Source organism: Suricata suricatta, chromosome 11 (assembly GCF_006229205.1).
Source record: "Suricata suricatta isolate VVHF042 chromosome 11, meerkat_22Aug2017_6uvM2_HiC, whole genome shotgun sequence".
Taxonomy (NCBI): Eukaryota; Metazoa; Chordata; class Mammalia; order Carnivora; family Herpestidae; genus Suricata; species Suricata suricatta.
In genome coordinates, this window is record NC_043710.1 from 32,569,567 (window position 1) to 32,587,510 (window position 17,944).

The 17,944-nt window shown below is 40.2% G+C and overlaps 1 protein-coding gene across 1 annotated transcript in view; it reads right to left on the bottom strand.

Moving 5' to 3' along the window:
* The window catches only part of BBOX1 (gamma-butyrobetaine hydroxylase 1), a 55,788-nt gene that overhangs the window by 20,730 nt on the left and 17,114 nt on the right, over positions 1-17,944 (bottom strand). The window contains exon 4 of the mRNA XM_029957269.1: positions 10,152-10,350. Coding sequence (XP_029813129.1) covers positions 10,152-10,350 — 199 coding nt within the window. The remainder of the gene's footprint in view (positions 1-10,151; positions 10,351-17,944) is intronic.

Here is a 17,944-nt window from a genome sequence, read left to right on the forward strand (position 1 = left end):
AAGACCAAACCAGACATTGCCTGGACTGGTTGTCCCAGAACAACAAACACCAAAAGGGTCTGTAAAATTACTGGTCTTTAAAGGGAAAAAGCTTTCAGGCATCCAAGTAAGAATATTAAATTATTTATAAGAAAAGGAAAATTAGATTACCAATGAAACCATAGTGACATATTAAAGATGCTGTGAGCCAGGACTTTTATATTTAGCCAAACTGATTTTCAAGTATAAAGACCTTAAATTGCTGTCAACATGCAAGAATTTAGAGAATATTGTTCTCATGGGTCCTTCCTGAGGAATTTACAAGAGAATGGGATTCAGACAACCCAAATGAACAGAGATATGTTCACATGGCCCTGCCACTAAGTAGTAAAATTTATTTACTAATAGAATTAATAAGGGATTAAAAAAAGGTATAAAAATATAAAAAATTGGGAAACTACTGGGAAGGGATGCACATTTTAGTGATAATACTTTAGATCAGGAGAAGGAGATAGTGAATACCATAAAATTCAGGAAAGCTGTTACATTTGGGGAGGAAAGAGGAGTTTGTGATCATTTGGGGTATGTGCATGGGTTCTGGAGTGACTTAGCAACTTTGTGTTTTTTGACCTGGATGGTGTTTCAAGAGTGTTTTTGGCTTATCAAATTTATTAGGCTATACATTTGTTTTATGTGATTTTTTTGTGTCTGTATTGTATTTCACCATGAGAAGTGACATGTATTTTTAATTTATTTTGAAAGCTTAATAATACTCCCAATAATGAAAATAAAGACAGGTAGTAATAGAAAGGTGACAAGTACCTTTAAAAACATAGAGAAAAATGTTATAGCAATTTCCTCCAAGGTTCCCAAGGCTTTCATGATGAAAGACCAAGAATGCAGTGCATTGCAAAAAAAAAAGTTTATGAGAATTCCACATTAAGCATATTAAGTAGTTTTCTGAGGGGCGGTAGGTCAAACTGTGCTTAATTTATTTCATCAGAACAAGACCTAGATGCTAATTTAGACTTTTGATTGGGAAGATTAAAATATAAACTTTATCTTCTCTTGCCACACAAGTTCTCTGATCCCTTGTTAACTGTCACCTTCCCTTTGCATAAACAGTTGGCTATAATTTGAACTTAATAGAGGGGATGGAAATGAATATTCTGGTGCTATCATCATGATGTAGTTTGAGAAATTTTTCTATACTCCTAAATTGCTCCCTTGCATCTGGGCTATAAATGAGTAGAAGCCACATTTGATAGTTAATAATTATTAGGGCCATAGGAGCTATCGGGGGTGCTGGGTAAACTGCCATAGAAGTACATGCAAAGGAAAGACTTCAGAATGTTGAATCAAGTAAACCTGGGTTTGAAGCTTGATTCTTCTGTCTCACTTTCCTTATCTCTAAAATGGGGGTAATGGTTGTTATTGGAATTGTAACGATTAAAGATAATGACTGTAAAGCATGGAGTTCAATACTTAGCATGTAAAAGGTGCTTCCTGGACAGTCATTTTCTCCCATTCCATTACTAGCTGCCTGTCCTGGATGCTCAGGGGATAACCAAGGAGATTAGGGATGTGGCAGTGGGAAGGTCAGGGCTTATGGGGAAGCAAGTGGCTCATTAGGGTCTCAAAATTTCCTCACGCGATTTCAAGGGGAGCACGAGACACAGAAATTATTTTTCCTTTCATTCATGAGATGACCTCATACCCAAGTGGTTTTGTTGGCTGCAACTTTAATTACTGCGAAATTGAATATTACAAAGGGAACCCCAGGGACTGTCTCTTGGCTGATAATGTAATTTGGGGTTCGCAATGGCTGAGAGAACAGAGATTGTTACTCTGCTTGGGAAGCCCTAATGCTCACAAGCATACACATTTTAAATGTTCTCTCCCCTCTACTTAAACAGTATGGTCAGTACTAAATCTAAAACAACCCACTGAGAAATCCCAGTGTGATTTTTTTTTTTTACCAAGTAGGATGGAGTTACAGCTAGTTTCAGAACTCAGACAGGTTTTCTTTGTTTTCTTCCCAAGTCAAAATGCTTTTAGGCTGATTTTTCATAACTCAGAAGCCATTTTTATTCAAGAAGGGCTATGTGGTTTTCTCAACCAATTTCTTGGCTAGAAACTTCACCAAAATGGATAAACTTGTTTTCTTTCTTTTTTTCTTTCCCTGTTGAGACCCCACACTTCACAAATGTTTTCTGGTAACATGTATATCAAGTAAGTAACTTTCAAAGTCAGGTTTGGAGGCAGTGCTACTGGTAGGAGCAATTTCTAAGAGGCCTTCTGCCAAGTAATAATCATATTTTTCACTCATACACCCTCAGTCTCTAATACAACCGAATGTGTGAAATGCTGCTGGGCTGGCTTACAGAAATTCTAGCAGAAATCCAGTGAATGCTGGAAAGAATATATTCTTGTACTCCCCAGAGGCCATTTCAATATTGTTAATTCTTAACTGGCCTGGCTGGTGTATTTGACAAACAGCCCACTAGAAACATTTTAGGGTTGACATTATTTTATTCCTCTGATGAGGCCTGCATGCAGGAACTGGGCAGCAGTCATAGCCTCTTAGGTTTTTCCAGCAAACTTTCATCTAAAGGTTTCAAAGGACATGCCAGGTATTAAAATAGTCCTGCAGAAAAAGAAAAGCAAGTTCTCAGGAAAAGAGAACCATAGAGCTCCAGGAAATTACATGAAAAGCTTAGATCACCTTCTCCTCTACATATAGCCAGTGGTGGAGCCATGATTCAATTCTGATTCTCTACTGGTACTATGGGCAGCTCTCCGGGCAGTAATGTAATACAGATGCTGTGGGGTGTTGAGTCCTCAGTTTTCCCCTTAATTTTTTGAAATGAAGTGTTCCAAAGTATTTATTTAAACATTTCCCTACTACATGTGACCATATAAGTTTTATTCAATAATTATGCACCTTCCATGCTTGACTCCACAAGATAAAATTTAACTACTAGCAAGATCCTTAAGTTTCTTTTATCCCTTTCCTCATTGTCTTTGCTCATGTTATTCCTGATGTTGGTGTTTCAGAAAAACATATTTTTCATTTTCACCTCATTATTCTTATTAGTGTAAGCCCTGCTACATGTGTTAATGCAACTTGCTTATGCCAGCAAATAAAACATTCTTAGAAGGAAGAAAAGCTGAAACTTCTGGACTGTATTCTGGAAGAAAGGCAGTCTTGCTAGCTGAGGGTGAAATTTGTATTCTCTTCTGCTTGACTTCCTGATGAAGGTCACTCAGAGTTGCTCACAAGGTTAATTTTCTAACTAAACACCAACAATGCTAAGAAAGAACTTTTGTCATCTTGACCAAATGAATTACTCAGTATCTTAGCACACATTCCCTCTTATTAAAATTTCCTGGGTGACCACTGTGTGTCAGATACTAAGCTAGTACTGAAGATATCACCTTGATGAGGCCAGCATTTCAGCCTTCCAAGAGTTCAATATGACGACAATGACAGTGAGATATGCAAGCCTTATTTTCAAAGATTATCCTGGCTGCTAGTTACAAGTAGAGACCTAGTTAAGGCCCAGTACTGGTCATAAACACTTAAAAAAATTGACACTGAATCCCCTTCATTCTTTCTGTGTCACACACACACAATTACATGTAAATATGGTGTAAATAATAAAACCCTGACCTAGCCAATTTATTTAGTTGTCCCACAAATTGGAAAAGGAATATTTTCAGAGTATGATTTTGCCCTTTTAGGGAAGAACATCTGAGCGTCTCAATGTTTTCTTATCAGAATTTGAATTTCAAAAGACCAGGACCAGCAAACATTATTATGACCCCGCAAACAAAGAGTAGTGATATCTTACAACAGAGTGGTTGATTTTCTTTCCACTGTATGCATCACTGCTGAAAGTAGAATATTAAAAAATAGAAAGTGCCTTACTAGATATTAGGAATATGTAGGGATGTAGGAGAATTTCCACTTCTCTTTCTGGATAGGCCATTCAAAATGCAAAACTGGCTCATTTGGGTGAGGACTGAAATGCATATTTTGTTTTACATAATTGCCCAGGTTTGGGCATGAGGCGCTGGTGGTGTTCTCACAGAGCAGAGGCTGGGAGAGGATTGTCTTTCCCAGAGCTGCAGAGGCTGCCTGAACAAGGCAGGATGTAGCAGGGCTGGTGGTTGGGAAGGAGGAGGAAAACCAGGATGAGAGTGAGAAGAGTAACAACTCCTGAGAAAGGACAAAAAACCAAAAACAGAGGAGGACTTGAGACAGGGTATACTATCACAGGCAGAAGAAAAAGCAAGGAAGATACATACAGGAAAGGGGTTAAGTAAGAAAGAAGGGAAGCAATCATGGAGAAACAAATGAGAGAGAGATGGTCCCGCAGTTGTCCCTTACCAGCTGTCTCTGGTGGCATGGCCAGGAATGGGGAAGAATGAAATAAAATAAAATAGCTTTCATCTGGATTGAATTACCTTGGGGATGGGGTGAATGGCTATGTGACATTATGTAGTCTAGTTAAATATATATTTATTCATGCCACACCCACTTATGCAATGATAGCCTGTGTAAATTTTGAGGAGTCTGGCTTCATTTTCCCAAGTGATGTTTGCCCATCCTCAACATGCTTCCCCCATGTTGGGAGAACATCACCTTGCACTACCTTTTAACTACTGTTGCGATATATTGACTGTCAGTGTTTCTTCATTTGTGATGCCTAAAGTCTGGGGTGACTTTTCAGTCTGTTCCTTGATTTTATGGTATTTATATTGGTTCAGATTATTTAGATGAAGCCAAATCAAGTGTTAATATTTGCCCACATACAATCTTCACAAAAGGTACTTTCCTCTGAAGTAGAAACCCAAATGTAGTCAGAACAAAATGCCTTGCCTAGTGCCTTGCCCAGTGGAGTGTACAAGAATAGTTGTTGCACAGATGAGTAAAACGATTATATCCCCGATCAAGATGTTCTGTGTGATTGACGGGGACTGAATTTCCTTTCAGGTTTACTCTGCTGGTTGCATTCTTGAAGAAATTCTAACTTGGTATAATCGTTGAAGACGGCAGTGTATAGAAATAGCGAATAGAAATAAATAGTTAGCAATGACTATTTCCCATGGGGCTAAATTATGTCATAAATCCAGATAATTTCTCAATTAAGAAATTATCATCAAAACCACAATGAGATGTCACCTCATACCTGTCAGAATGGCTAAAGTCAAAAGGACAAGAAACAAGTGTTGGTGAGGGTGTGCAGCCACAGGAGCCCTCATGCACTGTTGGTGGGAATGCAAATGGGTGCAGCCACCGTGGAAAACAAAATTAAAAATAGAATTGACATATGACCCAGCAATTCCACTAACTGATAATTGACCCCCCAAAAAAACAGAAACACTAATTTGAAAAGATATATGCACCCCTATGTTTAATACAGCCTTATTATAACAGCCACGATATGGAAGCAGCTCAAGGTCCATCGGATAAGGAGGACGTGGCGTAGAGAGACATATACGGAATAGTACTCAGACATGGAAAAGAATGCGATCTTGCCATTTGCAACAACATGGATGGATCTAGAAGGTAAAATGTCCAATAAAATAAATCAGAGAAAGTCAAATACCTAACACATGTGGAATTTGACAAAACAAACAAAGAAAAAAAAAGAGACAGACAAAGAAACCCAGACTCAAATACAGAGAACAAACTGGTGGTTGCCAGAGGGCAGGTGGGTGAGGGAGCATGAAATAGATACTCAGAAATTTAGGAAAAAATTATTCAGAAAGGTATTTTTATTGATTTGGGGGGAACGTTCAGGTATGTGAGATGAGGCTTTTGGCCTCACTTTATAAAAACCATACTGATCCAAATAAAAGGTTTAAAAACAAGATTTGGATCTGATCTAACAAAATAATGACAAACATCAGAGAAAATAGAGATGTGGAATGACATTTGCTTTTGTCCTCAGAGCTACCACCATTTTGATTTAGTGTTTGAACATAATTTTAGGATTATGAAATGTTTCAATAATTATTGCATTAATCTACTGTTTTACATATTTTTTGAAACATCCAGGTGTTCATTGATTATTAAACATTTATTTCTTCCCTCCTATATGCTGAAACCCTGTAAAATGCTGAAATCTATTGTTTTAAAATTTTTTAAATGTTTTTTATTTATTTTTGAGAGACAGAGAGAGTGCAAGCAGGGGAGGGTCAGAGAGGAGAGATACAGAATCCCAAGACAGGCTCTAGGCTCTGAGCTAGCCGTCAGCACAGAGCCCGACACAGACCTCGAACCCAGGAACCGTGAGATCATGACCTGAGCTGAAGCCGCATGTTTAACCGACTGACCACCCAGGCACTCCTGGAATCTATTGTTTTTATTTACTCGATTAACTTTTTAATAATTGAGAGAAGAGCTAAGAACGAAAAATAGATATAATTCTTACATTAGACCCATGCAGTTCAAGTTCTCTAAACTATTTGAATGGAATCCTATTTGAATGGCAAAGTGCTAGGTGGATATTTGTTTCTCAAGGGGGACATGTGTAACATAGCACCACGCTATTATTATGTTTGGCATCTAAGCAAGAGTAGAAACCAGGCTCTTTGAGAAATCTACTTGGAATGCAAAGTTTAACCTTTAACCTTCCTTTCCCTGCTTTCCTTTCTCTATCCCGCTCCTTTTTCTGGCAGTCCCCCCCTCTCCATTATTTATTGCCTTCATTTATTCATTCCATTCACTCACTCATCTGCCAATTATTTTTTCAAACAAGAGTAAGGCACTTCACCAGTGGAGAAACAAAGCTTTGAAAAAGAGAGATCATGTTTAAGGCAACTACTATTGTGTTATAAAGAGAAGTCATGTCCAGACATTACTACAGTACAAAGAAGAACATGGAAAAATGCCACTTCGTGTACATAATTGTGAGAGTTGGGAGAACAGAAAGCAGCCAAGCTCTACGCCACAGAGACCTGCCTTCTGTTAAAGTACCCCTCCCCTCAACCAAAAGTTTTTACCTTTGCTAAATGTGAGAACCACGTGCAGGGTTTTAAAAAGTCCTGGTTCTCAGGTCACATCCAAATCCTGTTTTGAAAAATCTCTGAAGAATGGACTCAGATGTCAGCGTTTTTAAACTGGCTACTCCAGTGTGCAACCTCAGTGGAGAACTGTTGCTCTAAATCTCCCATCTTCTTTAAAATCCCATGATACAGAAACTTTAATATCACTTTCAACATTACTGTGGGAAGGAGCAGAAAAAAATAACTTGAGGAAACCTCTGACTTTTCTCATCCTCTTAATAAAAAGCAAATAAACAAACAAATAAAAACGGTAGTAACAGCAAAGCAGTCCTCTTCTGTAAGTTCTTGAGGTAAAGAATTAAAAATTACCAAAAAAGAAAAAGAGATCTTGATAATCACTGGTAGCTGTAGCAGTGAGGTGGCCAGAAAGGCATTTCTTAGCATGTGGTATAGTTTGAGAGTTTCAGGAAAGAAATGTGATCCTCTGCACGGAAGATGAGATTCAGTAGGCTAACCCTGTCTGATTGGACGCAAAGGTCGTGGACAAAGGAAATACAACAGTAGCAGAAGGTCTGATTTGTTTTTGACAACCAACCTTAAATATTTATTTCAATAAATTGCACAATATTAAATCAGGGGCCAAATTATCAAGCCTTTTTAGGATTTGTGACAACAAAACAAAACAAAATGTGAGTCATGAGTCAGGACTAAGAATCTGACCCTAAATGTGATGGATGGGGTGAGAATTAGAAAACTTTAACAAAGAGGCCTCCTCCACTCCCTCCCCCCACCTCCGTGTTGGCTACAGTTGTGCAATTATGAAATGTGTTGCATAGATACAAAAAATGTCTTGTCAGCAAATAAAAACTAAGTAAAAGGGCATAGAAGGGATTTGTAACTCTTGTTTTTGTTTTTGTTTTACTACCTGTGAAAACATGGGTTATAGTTGAATTCTCTGAGCTTCAGATTCTTTATCGGTGAACAGGGAGATAATATCTGTGTTAGAAAATTATCAACAATGGTGTGCCTGGGTGGTTCAGTCGGTTGAGTATCTGGCTTTGGCTCAGGTCATGATCTCACAGTTCGTGGGTTCGAGCCCTGCATCGGGCTCTGTGCTGACAGCTCAGAGCCTGGAGCCTGCTCTGGATTCTGTGTGTGTCTCTCTCTGCCCCGCCCCTGCTCACACTATCTCTCTCTGTCTCTCAAATATAAAATAAATAAATAAATAAATAAATAAAATGTCTAGTTAAAAAAAAGAAAATTATCAACATTAAACAAAGAGCAAATAATTGGGTCTAAGTTCTTAATAATTTCAAGACTTTTCCACTTCTCTCCTTTGTCTGTCATTACTGATATAACCTCTAGGACAGCTTAAATTCTTGCAGATATAGGGGAGAGAAAAATCCTGACACAGGTTTGCTAATTGTGGAAGTAAATTCTTGGGGTGGAGATGGAAGCTGGGTTGTCTAAATTGAAACATGATAGAGTCTTCTGCCATGAACCAACACTTTTTAAGTTTTTTTCTTCATTTTGAGAGCGAGAGAGAGAACATGTGTGCATGCAGAGAAGGGGCAGAGAGAGAGCGAGAGAGACAATCCCAAGCAGGCTCTGCACTGTTAGCCCAGAGCCCAACATGGGGCTCAAACTCATGAACCCATGAGATCATGACCTGAGCCGAAATCAAAAGTCTGAAGCCTGACCAACTGAGCAACCCAGGTACCCTTGCTGTGAATCAACTTGATCAACTCAGTGGGGGCAGGTGGTGGGATATTTTTGAATCCTATGTTTATCCACATTTGTAGGGTCTTACAAGAGGGTCTTACTCTAGATTAGGGATGGCAAAGTCAAGGGAAGGCAGGGCTCTTGTAGGTCTGAGGCAGGGGTGGGGTTGGAATTTATGTAACTGGAGAGTGAGAACATGCTTACTTCAAGCAGGTGGTTGGCATGTAGGGATTTAGTCTCAGTTGTTGCCAGATTTGATTTTTCAAGAAAAGTCAGATCCATATTTAATGTAAAATCTCCCAGTTTTTAAGTGTTGACAACTCATTCTATTTTCTTTCAATATCCTGTGGGCCAAATAAAACATATCTGAATACAGCCTGTGTGCTACCAGTTTTGCAACCTTTGGATTTTGAAGGTTCTTTTCACTCCCAATGTATTCTGCTCAAGCCGAGCCCAAGAATAATTGTATACATCACATGAAGGGTTCACCCTTCAGATTAGATATACAGTAATATCCCCACTTCCACTTAATGTTTCCTGTTGTGAGTGTTTCCTTATCCATAATTAATGTTACCTCCCAGGCAATTCTTATGCAAATAGCTTCATGTTTCAAAGTTAAAATCAGTTACATTTCCTGTTACTTGCTGAAGTACACAGATCTAATTTTCTGCAGGTTAGTTTATCTTTTTTTGCACACATTTGGAGGCTACTTTCAATTCACCAGGGCTCTACTTTATTTTGCACCAAGTCATGGGTGGTAAAACTTTAATGAACTTTTAGCATTTATAAAAATCTTGCAGAAACACAGTCTTCCATCCTACCTGTTATGAACTGAATTGTGTCCTCTCCCAAATCCTATTTTGAAGCCCTAAGCACCAATATAAGTATATTTGGAGATAGAGCCTTTAAGGAGGTGAATAAGGTTAAATGAAGTCATGTGGCTGGGACTCTTTTCCACCAAGACCTGTATCCTTATAAGAAGAGGAAGAGACACCAACAGTGCAGGAATAGAGAGGAACGGCCACATGGAAGACAGTGAGAGAGTGGCCATCTCCAAGTCAGGAAGAGAGCTCTCACTGGAAACTAAAGCTGCCAGCACCTTGATCTTGGACTTCTGGCTTTCAGAACTGGGAGGGAATAAATTTCTGTTGTTTAAGCGACCCAATCTATGGTATTCTGTTATGGCAGCCCTAGCAAACTGACGCACCATCCATCGCTATCTCGTCTTTGATGTCTGATGTCTCTGGGCTTTGAGGATCCTTTAAGATTCCAGTTATTCTCTGGGAAATCCCACTTTTATATTTGTCTTCCCATCTGACTCCCTGCTAATGGCATTATGGAAATTTTGTATGTCCAATCGAAAGTGTCCTCCTTCTGGGAAATATATCAAACTTTACATAAAATGGCAGAATACAGGCTATTTGGTGACTCACCCATAAAATGTAAGGTAAAGGAAACCAATCCTTTTCCCAAGTTTTAAAACTTCTCCCCGTTTGTCAGATGCTCCTGTGAGTCGTACTATGCCTACTTTCTTGAGGCTGGAGAGCCACTTGTATGCATGTTCATCATCTTTTAAAACATCTTCAAAATCCAGTGTAGGCAGCCGGAGCTCTGAACCCCAGTACTGACATTCTGTGAACAAGAAAAGGAAGAAACCAAATGGGGTTACATTGTATTTCTATAAAATGAGAACCGAAGAGAAGGGGCTAGTTCGTTGAAGCTGACTTTTGATTTTTCATGGAATTTAAAAAATCCCAGTCATATTTAGAATGCCCAAGCTACCAGCTTGTCTTCCCTGGAGCTGGGCCAGTCTACTATATATGTAGATCTGTATGTCTTTAGGGCTTCTCTGCCTGGCTCCACTTGGAAATAATGCTGAAATACTATTGTGTTTTAACTGCCAAGTGACATTGCTCAACTTCAGATAGATGATAAAATGTGAATGATGGACTTAGAACAGCATATGCGTGTTTCTGGAGGTGGGGGGGTGTTTGCTTTGGCAGGTACAACTCCTTCTTCCCCTTCACCTGATAAGAAGCTTTCTCTGAGGTCAAAGCATTCTTTGGAGTGAAGAAAAACAGTCCATAGGGATGGAAAGGTGAAAGGTATGGTCATGCGATGCATAAAAGATGCCTTTTGCGAAGACCCTTTGATGATAATGCCACAGCAGATAAGTCAAATCCCTCATGATCAAATGCTCATAAAAAATGTTTACTTGAAGAAACAGAAAGGGAAACAAGTGGAAAAAAAATAATTTGCTTTGCAAACCAGGCTCTCCTAAAGGAGGCAGAACACAAAGATGTCATTTTGCCAAGGGAAATAACTCAGATATTAACAACTGCATTCAGGAAATACCTAACTCTGGCTAATCCATTTGATTTCTTCATTTTTGGAAGAAAGAATTTGCCTTAGGAAGGCAAACCTTCCTCACAAGTGACAGAACGAGATCTTAGGATCTCAGTATCATCCTGAGCAATGCCTCACTTTTCTAACTGGGGAATGTATGTCACGTTAACAACCCCAAAGCCCCCAGTTTAAGCACGAGGAGTGGGTCAAGGTTCCCGTGCACTAGTTAGTTGTAGACTGGAAATCATTCCCTCTTTGATCCCAACATGGCTGTTTCTGCAAAAACAGGGATTTCTCAGGAGCCAGATAGTAGCTTTACAAGTGAAAAGGTCCCTGCAGGTTCAGGAGGTCACTTCCTGCTCTTCCAGCAACTAGTTAGCCACCAGCTAAATAGCCACATACAGCTGATGAAAGGGATATGAATAGGATAAAGAACATTGAGGCAGAGGGGCCTGGGTTTGAATTATTGTGTCGCATCTCACCAGCTAGTTTCTTCATGTCTTTTCTGAGCTGCCATCTCTTAATTTACAAAATGCCCATGATTGTATTTACCTTGCAGGTCATTTGTCGACCATGCAATGAGATCACGCAAGGAGCCTAGTACAGTGCCCAGCTAGACCACTACAGAAGACCACTGTTGCTGCTACCACCAGCAAGAGCCAATATTTGCGGAGTACTTTCTAGATGTCAGGCACAGTGCTGGGTGCTTCCCATATATGATTTCTTTTGATGTCCACAATATAAATATTCAATAGATGCTTTCAGCCTTCCCAAACTATAGAAAAGGGAACAAAGATCCAAATCATGCAGAGCTAATGATTTGCAGAGCTGGTGAGTCAAATCCAGGCAACCGATTCCAAAGTCTGTCATTTTAACAGCTACGCATAAAATAAACAAGTGATGCCTTAAAACGCTGTTCTCGCATAAAATAGAACATATGTGAGAATGTCCATTGCTTATTCTGTCCCTTATAAAGGAAATCTACTAGATGAAAGGAAAGCATGTTACAATTAGGGCCACTTTGTCTGAACTTGTTCACGCTCCGGTGTTTAAAGGTAAACCTTCAATATAACACTGTGCATTAATTAGGCTGGAATTAGAAAAAAGTTAAAGATAAACTTTGGCTCCTAGTCCTGATTTTGTTTCTACAGGAGTCATTTTCCCATTATAAAATAACACCACACACACGCATGCACACACACACACACACACACACACACACACACACTTTTCTTTGTTTTAAAAAACACAGAATGAGTTAAGTTCTTTCAGGAAATATGTCACTCTTTACATGTACAAAATTAACCATATTCACACTGAGACTCCAGTATAATGCAAGGCTGTCAGTTCTACACACAACATACTCGTCACTATGAATAATTTCAGATTTACAGGATTCCATTATCAGAGGGTGGTTACAGTGCCTTTTAAATTCTCCAGAGTTTGCAGTTTTCCAACTACAGCTCTCATCCTGGCATGCCCTGGAAAGTGCTTTACAAAAATCGGCAAGCAGGGGCCACAGCTCATTACAGAACCTGTGTTCTAATGTGAGCCACTCATACATTCAGTTTGCTAAGTGTGATTTTTAGATATGACACTCTGACTCACCAGTTTCTAAATTCATCATATCATCCACAATATAAAATACTTTACTTTGCAGGGCGAACCACATTTCAATAAATCCACCAGTAAAATCATTTCATGATATCTACACAGAAACGTTAACATTAAAAACCCAATTTAAAAGCATTTCCCTGGTCTCCCCCAGCGACAAAACATAACTCCCGGGGACTCCGGAGAAAATACGTTTGACTACAGTAAATCATTTGTCAGGTGAATACATTAAAAGCAAATTTAAATATCACACTTGGGTCTGGATACATAAACGGTATGGAAAATGACGAAATATTTAAAGCATGAACCACCCTTTCTAATTTAACTTATGGCCTTACTAATAAATACTTCCTTGAACATGTGCTTCACACATCATAAAATTTATGAACAAGCTACATGCTGGCTTTCAAGGAACCATTTGTACAAGGTTTCCTTTTCACGGCTAGGCATCACATTCCTGGATCCTGAGTTGTATTTCAGAAAAGGAAAAGACACAAAGAAGCTCTTTAGTTAAAGATTCATGAGCAGAGCATGCTGGGTTGCAATGTGTTATTTGGAGCTGAGAGCCTTCTGTCCACCTGCACTGAACTGTGCTTTTGGCTCTGAAATAGCTCGTCTAATGTGCTGAGGATCAGCCAATCTCTTACTATCTTTTCCTGTAAATACTTTGCAGGGGCCCAGCCCAAACCAAAATCTGACCCTAGTAGAGGAAAAGCACCTTGGTGGAAATAGGGCTTTGAGTCTCTTTTCTGTAGTAAGGGGATCCTGCGTCTTATTATTTTACTTCTTGCCTGGTGAACTCGACATTTCTCAAGAATCTGATCACTTGTCCCCTCTTAGACTGCGATCTTCCAGAAGCTGACCTTAGATGAATGCAAGCAAGGTATTAAGGAGGTATCCTGTGGAAGAACTAATATGGGAAAGCAAGATAGGGAAGAAAGCCTCTGGAAACCATCTAAAAATCTTTTTAAGTTTAAGAGAGAGAGAGGTGAGAGATGGAGAGAGAGAGAAAGAACATGCAGGGGAGAGGCAGAGAGGAAGAGAGAATATCCCAAGTAGGCTCCACATCACCAGTGCAGAACCTGATATGGGGCTCGAACTCACAAACTGCAAGATCATAACCTGATCTGAAGTCAAACATTCAATGGACTGAGCCACCCCGGTGCCCCAGAAAACCATTTTAATGAACGTTTATGGGAACTGCTGGCCCTCATGGCAATACTGTAGACAATACTGCACCGTTGTCTCACCCATGGGCAAGGAGGCTGGCGTGGGCAGGCCACCCAGGGCCACCCCTCATTGGCTGCTTCTCTAGGCATTTACTTCTGGGTCTTTCTGGCCTTCTCTGTGTGTTAGCCAAGCATGTTCCTCAGGCAGACAAAGGCCTTTGGCAGAGTGGCAGGGCGGCAGGTGTGCACTAGAAAGAAGGTGGCCGGCGGGCATGGGAAGAGCGCTGAGGGACTGTGGTGGGGCAGTCTGCAATGGCCTCCTTTGGCGTCTGTATGAATGAGCTCGAAGGCTGTCTTCTGTGGTCCCCTGGCACTGAAACACACCTCAGTCACAGCGCTTGCCGCATTATGCTGAAATAATCTTGCACTTATTCAACCCATATTTGTTGAAAGCTTGGCTGTGCAAAAGAGATCACATTTAGCGAATAGAAAAAGATGTGAGTGCTGCCCTTGGGAGGGAAAAAGCGACTAAGCAAGGAAGCAAACACACACAAAAGTGAGCACTGTAGCAAGTGTAGCAATGTAACAAATGAGGTGCACTGGTCAAACAATTGTTGGGAGCAGGATGGGAAATATTTTTAGATAAGGCAGCTAAGGAAGGTCTAGCTGAAGAGATGTTACTTAAGCTAGAGACCAGAGGGTAAGAGAACGCAGTTATGCAAAGGGCAAGAAGAGTGGGGGGGGGGCGGGGAGAAAGGGACACTCTTAACAAGTAGACAGAACTCAGAGTCACTGGAGCTAGAACCCAAGCAAAGGGGAGGGTAGCAGATTAAGTGGGAAAGTAAGCAAGGGTCGGTCAGGCGGGACTTCCTCGCTCTCTCTTCCACTAGACTGCAAGTTCCTTGCAAGGGACAGAAAGCATGTCCTATATGTTCATTTCCTCACCACTACTACCCCCTTCTCTCCCCTCTCCCGAACCCCAGCATGTAGCCCAGGGCTGGCTCCCAGTAGATTTTCAGAAAACTAATTATGTTCTGTGTCCTAAACAAACCTTTGTTTTTTTCCTCTTCTTTGCTTATTTTCTAATAAGAACTAGAGATGGAGGCAACCCCCTAAAGTTGATTGTATATGAGTACTTTTTAGAATTTTTAAAGATGGAGAAATCCATAAAACCTTTTCCCTAGGTGATAATCCTACCAAACTCGAAAAGTCTCCCCAAGGATGTATGAAACATGCTTCTACACAAGTTTATGTTGCTTGAAAGGAGAGAAACACATTTTTGTTTTGGACCCTTAGGTACCTGGTATATTCTATATGCTCAGCCCTATGACAACAGTGACCTTCTAGCTGGAGAAACCAAGAACACGTAAAAGAAGGCAGGGACACTAAAAGGCAGGATGTGATGAGTACTCAAAAATAGAGCTAACATTACTTGAGCACACATGATTCCAGGCACCCTCATAAGCCCTCTTTCTGGATTAACTCACAAAATACTTACAGCGACCCCATAACAGAGGCTCCAGTATTATTCCCGTTTTCTAGATGAGGAGACAGGTCTAAAGATTTTCGATAATTTATGCAATATCTCACAGCTCCTACATATCAGAGCTGGGAAGCCACACAAATAATTTGATTACAGATATTAAAAAATTCAATTTTACCCTCTCTTCTTGCTGTGACTATTTCCTATGACATGCCTGAAAAGGTTATGGAAAATCCTCTTGATCCCTTTCAAGCATGTGCCCTTCATCCATCTTCCTATAGAGTGATCCATAGTGGTTCCAGATGGCTCCAGCTGTCACAAGTTTTCTTTATGCTGAGGCACAGTCTACCTTTGTCACCTTGCTCTTAAGTGTTAATTCTGTGCTCCATAGTCACAGAGTATATGACAGTCTTGGAGATGTGTATAAAGATGACTACTATGCTAAGTGTTTCTAAGTCCAAATAGCTTTCTTATTCCCCATTTTTTCATGTTTTATGGCTTCCAAGCCCTGACCTACGCTCTGCTCTCGACTGTGTGATGTGTTCAAGTTTGCTGATGCTTTACAACAGCACTGGTGTCTTGAATCAGGAACAATACCATAGATGTGGTCTGGCCCATCCCTGTAGGGTGGGCTTGTTACCACATTTTCATTCATGTGACCCAAATCCAATGAATCTTTTTTGGCTGTCTCAACTCTGTTGACTCCAATCAACTTTTCAGTCAATGAAAATGTGTAAAAATGTTCTGTCAGTCATGTCTTCATTTTCTGAAGCTAGTTCACTGAGAATGTGTGAAACACATGTATAGATGAAGATACAGGTCTAGTTTGATAGGGGACATTCTATCAGAGTTAATAACTTGAGGTTTGAAGGTGACAGACCTGGATTCAGTTCTGAATTCTGATATTTCCCACCTACAGGACTTCAGAAAGTGGTACATTTTCAGGGCACCTGGGTGGCTCAGTCAGTTAAGCGTCTGGCATCAGCTCAAGTCACAGTCTTACATTTCCCCCGTTTGAGCCCCTCATAGGACTCTGGACTGATGACGTGGAGCCCACTTGGGATCTCCTTTCTCCCTTTCTACCCCTCCTCCACTTGCACCCACTCCCTCTCTCTCAAGTAAATAAACTTAAAAAAAAAGAGGGGCACCTGGGTGGCCCAGTTGGTTAAGCCTTCGACTTCGGCCCAGGTCACGATCTTGCGATTTGTTGAGTTTGAGCCCTGCATCAGGCTCTGTGCAACGCAGAGACTGGAGCCTGTTTTGAATTTTGTGTCTCCCTCCCTGTCTCTGCTCTTCCTCCCCTGCTTGCACTGTCTCTTTCTCTTTCTCAAAAATAAATAAACATTAAAAAAATTTAATAATAAAAAAGAAAAGTGATACCTTCTTTCAGCTTAGTTCATCTGGAAAACACAGGATGAAAATGACCTGCAGGATTGTTACAAAATTTAAATGATATGCTATCTATACACAACTTAACACAGTTTGCCAGATTAAATCTGCACATGAACCAGAGCAGCTGAACAGGGCTGAAGGAAAACATACCACAATGACTAATCATACTGCATGTCCCTAATGTCTGTTTAATTCTCACTTACTAGCTGATCATTTCTCATGTTCTCTATCCTCAAACCTTCCACATCCTCCTCCCTCCCACTTAGGCTCCACTGACAACTTTGCTTCTTATTTCCGTGGAAAAATAGGACTCAGAAGATTGTACGAACACATTGTTCTCTTTAGATACCTTCCCTTTATCTTCATTACTGAGATTATCTACTTTTATTTTTTTTAAGTTTTTAATGTTTATTTATTTTTGAGAGAAAGAGAGCGTGACTGGAGGAGGAGTAAAAAGAGAGGGAGACACAGAATCAGAAGTAGACTCCAGGCTCTGAGCTGTCAGCACAGAGCCTGACGTGGCGCTCAGACTCACAAGCCATGAGATCCTGACCTGAGCCAAAGTCTGACGCTCAACTGACTAAGCCACCCAGGCGCCCCAAGATTATCTACTTTTATATGGTCATGAAATTGTAGGTAGTTTGGGTCAAGGATTTTTGTCATCCAAAGATCCAGCTCATACATGGAATATAATACATCTGCTGATGGCTGGCATTTTCACCTGTAGCAATCCTTACCTAACAGGTAACACAGGCATTTTCTCCCAATTTCACTGAGCACCCCCCAGTTTCAGTAAACACTTCTACATCCCTGATTGTGATTAAGTTGATAGTTGCCCAGACTTTTGACTGTCTTCCTTAAATTTATTTATATGAAACTGTCTTCCAGGTAAATGCAATTTTGTCCCAGACTTCAAATCAATGTCTGAGCGATTAAAATCCTTTTCATGGCAACAGTTCACCTCCAAGCCACTCTCAGGAATATGACACGATCATCCTCCAGGTAAGGGGAACTCAAGCATAAGACTTTGTCATGCTGCTGCTTCCCTTTCTGTTCTTACCCAACTACTCTTTGCTACGCCTCTGCTCCTGTGTTCACGGCTGACTAAATTGGAGAGAAAAGGGAACAAGTACTTACGTTTTATCATTTATTCTTCATATCCCAAAACTGAGAGTCATTGCTTTTTTTTTTTTTAACTTATGGAAACGGTGAAGTTCAGGTC